Source organism: Taudactylus pleione, unplaced genomic scaffold (genome assembly GCF_031769625.1).
Source record: "Taudactylus pleione unplaced genomic scaffold, aTauple2 ptg000149l, whole genome shotgun sequence".
NCBI classification, from domain to species: domain Eukaryota; kingdom Metazoa; phylum Chordata; class Amphibia; order Anura; family Myobatrachidae; genus Taudactylus; species Taudactylus pleione.
Window position 1 is genome coordinate 4,208,119 of NW_028284551.1, and position 12,703 is coordinate 4,220,821.

At 40.1% G+C, this 12,703-nt stretch overlaps 1 protein-coding gene across 2 annotated transcripts in view; it reads left to right on the plus strand.

Moving 5' to 3' along the window:
• Positions 1–12,703, plus strand: part of SHISA9 (shisa family member 9) — a 530,821-nt gene that overhangs the window by 438,631 nt on the left and 79,487 nt on the right. For both annotated transcript variants that reach the window (XM_088474251.1, XM_088474252.1), the window contains one exon: positions 6,401–6,556. In XM_088474251.1, the coding sequence (XP_088330377.1) occupies positions 6,401–6,556 (156 nt within the window). The remainder of the gene's footprint in view (positions 1–6,400; positions 6,557–12,703) is intronic.

The following is a 12,703-nucleotide window of genomic DNA, read 5'->3' on the forward strand; positions in this document are numbered from 1 at the left end:
GGAGAATGAGCAGAGAGTAGCGGCCCTTGGATTTGGCAGCAAGGAGGTCATTGCTGACTTTCGTGAGGGTAGTTTTAGTGGAGTGGAGAGAACAGAAGCCAGACTGAAAAGTGTCAAAGAGGCAATTGTAGGAAAGAAAGGCTGTAAGGCGGTTTTAAATAATATGCTCAAGGGGTTTGGAGACAAGAGGAAGGAGAGAGATAGGTTGAATGCAGAAGGGATAGTGCCAGATGAGAGGGAGAGATTGAGGAGGTGGGCAAGATTAGAACAGGCAGAAGGAGAAAGGTAGCAGAGGAGATAGGAAGGGATAGGGTCCAAGGGGGGAGGACTGGATGAATGCCATGATTTCCTCTCCAGACACAGGGGAGAATGATGTAAGAGTTGGTTAGAGTGATGGGGATTACTCTGGGAAAGGAGGGGGTAGAGTGCTGAGGGTCTGGTGGAATATGATGTCCTGATGTGTTCAGTTAATTTAAGATGTAAAGCAGGTGGCAAAGTCAAGGGCAGAGAGCAAGGAGGTGAGGTGAGGAGAGGATGGTCAGAGGAGAGAGTTGAAAGTGGCAAAGAGATGCCAGGAGTATGAGAAGTGAAAAGTGACTGTTTAGAGAGGGAAAGGGCAGCACTGCAGGATGAGAGCATACATTTTAAATGGAGGAAGTCAGCCTTAGAGTGAGAGTGTGGTTGTGTGATTTTCTCTAGTGTCACTTGGCAGTTGAAAGTGAGTGCTGGCTACTGTGGATATATATGTGTATATATATATATATATATATATATATATATACAGTCAGGTACATAAATATTGGGACATTGACAGAATTGTAATATTTTGGCCTCCATTCACCACCACAATGGCTTTGAAATGAAACAAACAAGATGTGCTTTAACTGCAGACTTTCAGATTTAATTTGAGGGTAATTACATCCAAATCAGGTGAATGGTGTAGGAATTACAACGGTTTCTATATGTGCCTCCCACTTTTTAAGGGGCCAAAAGTAATGGGACAAACTAAACAATCCTAAATCTACCTTTCTCATTTTAATACTTTGTTGCAAATCCTTTGCAGGCAATTACAGCCTGAAGTCTGGAATGCATAGACATCACCAGACGTTGGGTTTCATCCCTGGTGATGCTCTGCCAGGCCTCTACTGCAAATGTCTTCAGTTCCTGCTTGTTCTTGGGGCATTTTCCCTTCAGTTTTGTCTACATCAAGTGAAATGCATGCTCAATTGGATTCAGGTCATGGGATTGACTTGGCCATTGCATAACATTCAACTTTTTAGCCTTAAAAAACTCTTTGGTTGCTTTTGCAGTATGCTTCGGGTCATTGTCCATCTGCACTGTGAAGCGCTGTTCAATGAGTTCTGAAGCATTTGACTGAATATGAGCATAGAATTTTGCCCGAAACACTTCCGAATTCATTCTGCTGCTTTTGTCAGCAGTCACATCATCAATAAATACAAGGGAACCAGTTCCATTGGCAGCCATACATGCCCACGAGATGACACTAACACCACCATGCTTCACTGATGAGGTGGTATGTTTTGGATCATGAGCAGTTCCTTTCCTTCTCCATACTCTTCTCTTCCCATCACTGTTGTACAAGTTGATCTTTGTCTCATCTGTCCATAGGATGTTGTTCCAGAACTGTAATGGCTTTTTTAGATGTTGTTTGGCAAACTCTAATCTGGTCTTCCTGTTTTTTGTGGCTCACCAATGGTTTACATCTTGTGGTGAACCCTCTATATTCACTCTTGCGAAGTCCGCTCTTGATTGTTGACTTTGACACATATACACCTACCTCCTGGAGAGTGTTCTTGATTTGGCCAACTGTTGTGAAGGGGTTTTTCTTCACCAGGAAAATAATTCTTCTGTCATCCACCACAGTTGTTTTCCCAGTCTTCTGGGTCTTTTGGTGTTGCTGAGCTCTCCGGTGTGTTCTTTCTTTTTAAGAATGTTCCAAACAGTTGATTTGGCCACACCTAATGTTTTTGCTATCTCTCTGATGGGTTTGTTTTGATTTTTCAGCCTAATGGTGGCTTGCTTCACTGATAGTGACAGCTCTTTGGATCTCATATTGAGAGTCGACAGCAACTGATTCCAAATGCAAATGTCACACCTAGAATCAACTCTTGACTTTTTACCTGCTTAATTGATAATGAAATAACGAGGGAATAGCTCACACCTGTACATGAAATAGCTTTTGAGTTGATAGTCCCATTACTTTTGGCCCCTTAAAAAGTGGGAGGCACATATAGAAACCGTGGTAATTCCTACACCGTTCACCTGATTTGGATGTAATTACCATCAAATTAAATCTGAAAGTCTGAAGTTAAATCACATCTTGTTTGTTTCACTTCAAAGCCATTGTGGTGGTGAATAGAGGCCAAAATATGAAAATTCTGTCAATGTCCCAATATTTATGCACCTGACTGTATATACATATATATATATATATATATATATATACACAGTGGCGTATCTATAATGGGTGCAGTGTGTGCGGACCCCACCGAACACCCTGCACCCATATTATTTTAAACTTACCTGTCTGTGGTCCCTCGTCGGGTGTCAGCGCTGCTCAGAACACTGGAAAATGCCCACTGTGGCCATTTTTCTGGTGTTCTGCGCATGTGCAGTAGACTCTGGGCACACTCTAGTGCCCAGAATCTACTGCGCATGCACAGAACGCCGGAACATGGCCGCCAGGGGCATTTTAGTCTACTAAGGCTCCGGTGTCAGTCGGCCAAGTCAGTCGGCTGCTGGCCACCAGGGAGATAGGAGGAGGCCCCACACTGGGAGTGCACACGGGCTCCCTCCTCTCTTAAGACGCCCCTGCATAGATAAATAGATAGATAGATAGATAGATATGGTATATCTATTTACCTTTATAGAAAATAGATTTCTTTTTGCATTATATTTTAAAAAATTTTTTTATATAAATTGTGAATGTTCTTATATTTCTCAGGGAACCTTTTCATTTATTTTCTGTTTATCTTGTGCTAGTAGAATCATTCTTCTGAATGACTTAAAGATATTTTTTTGTATTTAATCCGTATAAAATCTTATTTTTAAGGATCTTTATAATACAGTTCCATTAATTGATGTTTTGACTTTTATTGTAACCAATTTATGATCTGGTATCTACCAATTTGGACATTTTTTTATGATCTAGATGTATTTTGAATTTTTTTTTAAAGAAAACCCATTGTACCTAAATTTAAACCTGCTGGGTTTAGAGTTTTTAGATCAAACATCCATTTCATATCATCTGTTTTTGAAAGTAAAGTTTCCATATCACTATTCTGCCAGTTGCCTATTACTTGTTCTACCGCTTTAAAACTTGCCAAATGATCAATTGAGCAGCTATGTTTCTCTTTAAAGTGCTTAGACATACTATGATTTTTATAGCCCTCTTATAGGTCTCTTATCATGAAACTTTTTCAAAACAGAGAGACAGAGATAATGTCATCATTATAGAAATTTTACTAATTTCACTGATAGGAGCACTGCTATAAAAATTCAAGAAAAGAGGAAAGATACGATATTTTTTGGTGTAATTTAGTATATTGCAGGATATGTACTGGAAATATATTTGAATGAAGTACATTTCTTTGAGCTGAAAGGCATGATTGAGCACCTGTTTTCTCAAGTGTGCAATTAAATCTGTCCCATTACCGTTAACATACAGTGAAAGAGGCTAATTAATTGCCTCATGATCTAGCAAATCCACCTCCTTTGAAGGTCACAATATCATGCTATTTAGCCCATCTATGTTGTTAATTATCAGGTTAAATCGCTTTATTAACATGTTACTATACCAAAACATTGGAATCTGTCTAGGACCGATGGGAGGAGTTGTAAAGGAAAACAAAGGACTTCTAGAGGAGAGCATCCACAAGTGTACATGCTCAGCATGCAAGGGGTGTAGCTATCATCCAGTAGCCCCCCAATAATGAATAGGTACCTAAAATGAGACCCATAAATCAACTGGCCGATTCCCTGATACACCGATTCCCAATCTTTGTTTTTCCAATGATCAACAAAATCTAACATGTTAGAAATCCCATACTTGCCGATTCCTATCATTTTTGGGTCAGAATCAGCAAATCGAAGATTTCCAACATGTGGATTTTGCCAAGGCATTGTTGACATTTTAATGTTAACATAATAAATGGCGACCTTTCTATGTGTTGACCATTTAACAATGTCGACCTAAATACATGTCTACACATATTAGTGATTGATCTAATGACCATGTCGACATTTTGACTGTCAACATCAGAATGTGTTGAACTTCTGGTGCCGTTCTTCTAAATGTCGACCTTTTTAATGTAGACCAGTCGACAGGATACCCTTATACTTGTACTATTCTAAGTACAATAGATACACCTCCAAAAGGGCGTATTTTTCACTTGTGTCTAGGTCTGAATAGTCTGCATTTATTTTAGCTCAAAGCTTTGCCCATGTGGCAGCGCCCAGCCTCGCCCCAGTTCCACCTCTTTGGTCGTAAGTGTGTAAATGTGTACGACTCTGCTTTGCTTGAACTTGGGTGCGTCCATTTGTTGAGCATGCGCAGTGAGAATACATGCAAGATGCTATTCAAAAATGCTTATCCATTCATCTCTGCATCTGCCCCTTTGGATCATAAATAAATGCCACAAGCAAAAAAAGAGAGGAAAGAAGCATTGCTACATATTATTATCTTAATAAGTATGTTAAAATGACAAATGTGTAAATATGGTATCACAGCACTGATAAAAACTGAACAGATAAATAAAAAAACATATCATATGTTTATTTTTAAATAGGTATCATATGTGAAATAAAATAAACAACAAATTAATCAAAACCATTACAAATATTTTTTATATATACAGTATACAGTTAGATGCTATTCATATTAATAACATACAACACCAGGAAAATGTACCGTGGGGACTGGAATTAAAACTTAATTTAATATGATATATATATATATATATATATATATATATTATATATATAGATATATGATGATGTCTTGATAAAAGAGGTTAAAGTCCTCTGAAACGTTGACTATAGACGCCAGGTGGTGTGGATTTATTTCTTTACCATTGGAGTGCCTTTCAAACATTACACGTGATATATATATATATATATATATATATATATATGTATATATATATATGCCTGTTTGGGTCTTCCCTCCATCATCTCTAACTGGCTGTGTCTCCTCTTTACCCCCCTTCTTATTAGAATGTAAGCTCTCCTGAGCATGGACCTCTCTCATCATTCCCCCATAGGCCCAGTAACTCAGACTATGGGCCTCATTCAGACCCACTCGCAAGTGGCTGTCCGCTCGCAAGTGGGTCGATGGTGTGCACTGCGCATGCGCACGACGGAGGGAGCTCCGTCGTGCGCATGTGCCAGACGCGACGAGCGAAGGACTTTCCTTCGCTCGTTGTGTCTGATCAAAGGGGGCGTGCTGTCGATGTTGATTGACAGCACGCCCCCTTTGGTGGGCGTGCCGGGGGCATGCCTCCCAGACGGAGGCGTTCCCAAGGGAACGCCTACCGTCAGAAGCTGGCCCCACTGATATCACTAGTGATGTCAGTGGGAGTGATTTTGAGCCAAAATCACTCCAGGGCTTGTGGTCGAAAACCCCGACCACAGGCTTCTGGTCGCACTGGCGATGGTCGCGATGGTCAAGACCATCGCGACCATCATCCTGCACGCTCGTATGTGCTGTGGGTGGTGACCCACAGCTATACGAGCGTCCAGGAGGACGCTCCATTTTTATGGAGGACGGCCCTTATTCAGAGCGAGCGCTCTGCTCAGAGCGTCCGGCTCTGAATGAGGGCCTATAAGCGTACATTGCAGCTATGCCTGTACTAGTATTTATGTAGTTAGTTAAATTTTTTTGCCTTGTTTACCCTGTTTTGTACCTTTACTATGTAAGGTGCTGCAGATATTTGTGGTGCCTTATAAATAAAATAACAATAATAATAATAATAATAATAATAATAATAATAATATTATTAATAATAATAATATGATAGGAAGCTAAGTAAATGAGTAAGGAGATAGACAGGAGAGTTTCTGGCCAACTCCTATAAGTGCTCTCCCAAGTTGTTACAAGTTATATAATGTTACAGTCTATTACATTGGTGGCAGATCCTCTTTAGGAAATAGTGAATGATGTCTCAGATGTGAAACTGAAACAGTTAAATGTTTTATCTAATGAGAGCTGCATGGATAGTCTTCTGTTCAGTGCAACCTGCTTCATTGATTTTATGTAGCTAGAGTTTAGCATTGTCATTTCTATGTTGTTCATGTAACAGTGATAGTATTCAGTACAGTATTATATTTCTGAAGTTAAAGGATGCGGGAATCTAATTAAATCATTTATTTTTCTCTGCAGATACTTCAAAGATGAATAATATTGTTCCAACATCCCCACACCTTCCACAGATGGCACATCCACATTCCTTTCCAACTATGGGACAGATTTCAAATCCATATGAGCAGCAGCCTCCTGGAAAGGAACTTAACAAGTATGCTTCTCTCAAAGCTGTTGGTAAGTAACGGTCCAGCTCCATTCCCGAGAAGGGTTATCACATCAGGTTTGTGAATCCAGACACATGCTGCTTGCCTATGGTGCAATTAGCTCATGTTTATGTTTTTTTTTTTATAACATGTTAGCTAATTGCAATAAAGAGATGAAGAAAGTGTATTCTATGATTTTCTTTTCTTTTAACCATTGGTAATTTACGGGTTGGGTATGGGTTTCCAGCGCTCGGGATCTGGGTGGTCCGAATCTCGGCACCAGCATCCCAAGTAGGTTACTATCCTAATGGCTCGAGGTAAGTATACCCAACTCCTAACCCTACCCTAATCCAAACACTCCCTCCCCGATGTCTAAACCTAACCTCCCTCCTAGTTCCTAACCTTATCCTCCCTGCACGGTGCTTAAACCTAACATCCCCCTTTAGTGCCTACCCTAACCCTCCCTCTAGTGCCTATACCTTACCCTAACCCTCCCCCCAACCCCACTAGTTACCTTCGGGATTACAGCAGTTGGGATGCCAGTGCCTTTATTCTGATAATGGGATTCTGGCATCGCCAATCTGGACGACAAAATCCCCGCTGTCAGGATATTGACATATACCCTAATTAAAGGGACTGCTAGGCCAAAGCTGTCTTTTGAAAGCACCCCTCATTAATAGTAATAAAAATGATGCTAAAAGTTGACACTCGCAATATATATCATGATACACTCTGGAGAACACTACAGCAACCGGGTATACCTGATCGAAGAGCTCAGGATTGGATGGGAATGTCACGTGATCACTTTTTTCCTTTTCTGAGAGGAGCTCTTTATCCATGTACACCTCTATGGTGCCTATTAGGGATGGTGCACCAAAAGACAACAGACTATCAGTCACAAAATATCAATAATACACAAACATTTTTTACAAATCATCAATACTTTTTCCCATTTAAACATCAATTTTCGGTAATAAAATATGTGAAGCCATACTGCGTCATGTTTGTCACACTGCAGAGACTGAGGGCCTGATTGAGATGTGGACGCTAATGCTTATGAATGTGGGGCTACAGTCTCAGCCTTTCCCCCTTCTGTAATTGCAAGTGTCGGAGATTGCAAGCCCTGAGACACCTACTTTTAATGTCTGTGGACAGTGGAAAGCCATTGTTGTACTCAAACACTCAACCATAAACGGTGCACCATCGCCATAACCATTCACACTTATGGCACCCTACAGCTGGTGTGGTGTCTCCTTCTAAATTTAAACAAAGCCTCTGTAGCTGCCGCTCTCTATTTAAGAATGCAGCTGTGTTCCCTGACATGCCCTTGACACTCCCATAACACGGGCATGGGAAAGCATTTTTTTGCATTCGCTTCAGGACACCCTCCAGGAATGCCAATGTCTGTCCGGCACAAGCAACAGCAGTCTCTGTGTACACTCAGTGGTACGCAAGCGCCATACTCAACTGCACAAAAATCAACACTGCACTGCACGCATGTGTGAATCAGGCCCTGAGTCTTGTGTCACACAGTGTGCCAACTGCTGCTTCTGCATGCATGCAGAATGGTCGGACGTTGGAAGGAAGATGTATGCAGGGGTTGGCTGGCTGCCATAGCCAATCAGAACAGAGCATGAAGACATCGTAAGGAAACCATTGATGGTGAATAAACATTACAAACTCACCATCAATGGAAAAAAACATCACTATTGGAAGCAGAGAATGTTTCATCATTTGATTACTATCTCTACTCCCAGTTTCCCCTGGCTGCATTACAATAAATATTATTATGCATCCAATGGATTCTTACACCTTTTAAATGAATCAACACTATCACAAACAGTTGGGGAAAACAGGTGGTTTATCCATAAATTAATGTATTGTTTTATGTTTAAAGTCATAACTACTGGCTCACTTTTGTAGTTGTATACAAACCCAATGGCTTGTGTACAATTTCATGGTTGCCGATCAACGATCCTGGGGGGGGGAGATGGTCATTGATGGACTTTGTCCCAAAAAACAAGGGGTTTCAGCCTCATTTTCTGGGAGTGCTGAAGCCAGTGTCTGCATCTTCCGGTGCAGCTGCACTGGGCCCAGAAGCTTGAAATACACAGTTATCCTGAGTAACATAAAGGTTACTCAGATGGCTGATGTTCACACAAGTGACCCAATGGCTGCGTCCTTGCATGCAGTGGCGGATGACAGAAGCTGGCAGGAGTCGTCTATTTACACAAGATGCCTTCTGCCACATTAGCATAATTTTGCTACTTTGTATGCAGTGGCGATGCGAATAGCATACCAATTTGATTCAGGCCCAATGTCCGTGGCACCTGCACTTATCCTAATCCTCCTATAGCTAATTGCCTTCTTGATTTTGTTTGTTTTGTATTTTTTTAAGAACATTAAATGTTTTAAAATGCAATGAAATTAGAATTTGACATTTGCAACAAAACGTATTCTAAATATATCTAGGAAAACCTTACTTTCTTCATTAAACATTTTTATAATAAAACAAATAAGTAATAATATCCTTGTAGATTGCATGTAACTATCAGATATATCACACTTGGTGTAAATGAAGCAGTGTTTAAAATATCTTATTGTTTATATACAATGAAGACATATTTTACTGTATTTTATATCCCTATCTTCATAAACTATTCTGTGTGTAGATAAAATAAAGAACTCTGCTTATATGTTTACATAGAGTTTCTGTAATCTTCTTAAAACAACAGCAATAGTTACCCTCATTTTCTCTGTTTAAGGTGTATAGGGGCCAATTTATTAATAATCGCATTTGCAATGCAATCTGGGAGCGATATTAGTACCCAAGATCACATTGCAGGATGCGATAATAGTGCCTAAATGTAACAAAACACACCCCCAGGGGCAGGGGCTCTAAAAGTAGCCTGTCCCTGCGATGTGCTGGGAATGAAGTGACTGCGTAAGCGGTCTCTTCACTCCTGTGCTGGTACTCCTGTGCATGCATGGTCTACAGACCACAAATGCATGGCAGCCATTGCCGGGGGAGCGTTCCTATGGAACTCTCTCCCGGGTAGTATTGCAATAGGCCATAGGCTACAGCAGCTTACGCCATCTTCAGGTGTAAGTTGTGAGGACCAAGTTCTGGAATGCTTTGACAGCATCACATCCCCCATAGAAACCTATGGCATTTGTGTCTGCTGGCGGAAATGGAGGGACACTAAATATTTGCGGGCATCCTCCGAAAACTGGTATTTTAGGGGAATAAGCCACAAATATTTAATGATAAATGAGCCCTTTAGTTACATAAGTCATCTATACATGTCCATTAATCACTCCTCAAAATTCATCACTATTATACTTTTAAGTAAAGACTGTAGAGTTTATGAAGAGTTAAATGCAAGTCGGTCTTAATTGCACCTACATTGTATGCACAGAAGTAAATATATATATCTGTTCTTACAGTATGTAGAGTTGTATGTAATTGTGGCCAGACCACTCCTATCCCTACTCTTGGTTTGATTCCTGTCAACATCCTTAATGCACACTAAACTGTACACCAGCCCTATAATAAGTGCAAAAGATCTATATGAAAAATGGCATATCTATAAAATTGCACAACTTTGCACAGCCTGCAGTTCTGTTGAGATGCCATCTTTGGACTTCGCCTATGTATGCATGCCCTATTACAACCGAGTTACGCCCATCTAGTCACAAGTGGAGATGAGCCTGTACCATACTTACCGACATTTTTCTTTGCTCGGAGAGCAGACATAGCTGGGCACTCTGGGGGGTGGGGCAGGGTTACTATGTCAACAGGCCCTGCCCCCTCACAGCAAACTGCTGCCAATTGCTGGAGCATAATGAGGGGTGGGGCTAAATTACACACTTTTATGTCATTATCCCCACCTCCTCAATATGGAGCCATGATTCATGGCAAATATGCAGCAATTCCAGCAATTATCTCCCCATCCTGCCCACTTCACTAGGAAGTGAGCAGGATGCAGGAGATCCGGATACTCTTCTGGGGGTGTGGGAGGTTCTCTGAAAATTTGGGAACCTCCCGCAACTTCCGGGAGAGTAGGTAAGTATGGCCTGTACTTATGTACACTAAGGTGAGGAGCATGCACAGGGTGAAAAACTCCATATATGCTCTACGATCCTGTCATGTAATTAACGTATTTTCTTTCTTCATTAATTAAAGTAAAAGTAAATTCCCTGATAAATATTTTTAGGACAATTCAGACCATCTGAGAAATTGATGGATTAAAGATAGAATGTCATTAGAATTCAGCAATAATTACACCTTACCTGGATCTCCTGCTGTAAGCCCATCATCCCAATTACATTTCTATGCTTGTGGTCATTCAGGTTTAAAGGACCACAAAAAAGCAAACTTTCATTTTTCAGGTATGAGCCATGGATGCAAAATTCATTGTTTAATATTAAAATTACTTTCCAATGCAGATATGTAAAATAGTAATGTTTTACCTCCACACTCCTTTACTGACAGATAAAGCTCCTCCAGCACCTGGAATAACATTCTGGATCAAACAGCTGAGCAGTCAGATGGGTTACTATGATATCGTGGCTCTTACTCTAATCCACTCAGTGCAATTGTGCAAAGTTAAGCTGGATACACACTATATGTTGTATCATATGATATATCGTTCCGACGCAGATCGGAACAATATATCATACACATCGCATAGTGCGTATGCTCGATCTGTCATTCTCAACTGTCGTTCACTGTATCATCTCGTCTGTTGTCTTGCATGGCAGATGGAACATTGCAATGAATGATGGGAGTAAAGTTACATGCAGCATGTAATGATACATCGTGTGTATAATGCGCATGATGTATCATTATATCGGTCGTCACATTGCTGGGTCACACCATATAATGGTGTGTACACAGATTAAGTCTCCCTAGCTGTGGCTTAATCTCTGCATGTTTTGTTAGAGAGCTTACTACCACATAAAATGGCAGCTTCCTGCAGAGGAAGGAATGAGTGCATTATTACTAATAATTATTTATTTATCATCATGCAGTGTCTGCAGCGCAGTATAGAGTGCATAAAACAAAGTACGGTGCAAACATAACAGGACATAAAGAACATACAAAAGTACAATAGGACATAAACTACATAGAAAAAAATGGCAGCTGCTCAATCAATCTGGTAGTACTTTTTCAGGTGCATGAAAGGGAGATGTCATACCAAGTAGAAAAAGAGAAGGGGGTTTAACCCCCTATTGTTCCTCAGCACACTGAAACATACCAGCAACAATATATGAACACTATATGGTAACAGAATTTCAGAGATATTAGTTGCATGCATTTGCAAATACATGGGATGCTGCTATGCCTCGTCAAGGCTTCTCTGTCACTAGCAGTCCCTACACTAAACGGTTCATGTCCGGGGTGCAGAGCACCCCAAATTAAGTCCAGCCCAGGACCCCCCAGGGCATCACACAAAAATGGAAAAAGAGTGACAGTGCAGTGTAAAGTATAGAAGTGTGCAAGTAATTACTAAGTGTTAAGGGGTTAAAATATATGTGAAAAATTACATGAATATTAAACAAACATAAAAAGGTGATGTGAAAAGTAACTATGTGTATTAAGTGATAGAAAAGTACAATAGAACATGCTGTAAATGCATATAAAAGTGCATTAAAAACATAACAGGAAAATATAATATATGTAGACAGTAACTACACTTTAATGCAAAACAGTTGGCTATAACTAGGTAACTAGCGCTGATGGGTACAGCAGACTGATTTGAAAAGGGATACTAATAGAAAGTGATGGTGTTTCCATGGAAAGAGTACACGAGGGAAGAGGACCCTATTTATAAGGCCATACAGTACATAAGAGAGACAGTAGTTAAATATTAATACCTCAGTTATTTTATGTATATTGTTGAATTTAGTACTACACAGCCTTTGATATCCATTAATGTGAAATATGGCTTTACTTGCTCTTGAGTTTAAAATGTACAATGATAATTTATTTATTGTAGAATAAAACCAACCAAAAATGGACATGATATATAATGAGCTAACTAGAGGAATCAATTGGTTATTTCCTGCTGTTGTATTCTATGTATCTTCAGATGTTCAACCATAAGATTCATTCTGCTACAACATAGTTGGCTATAAGATGAAAGACGTTGGCAATGTAGTTGATCAAGTAAAT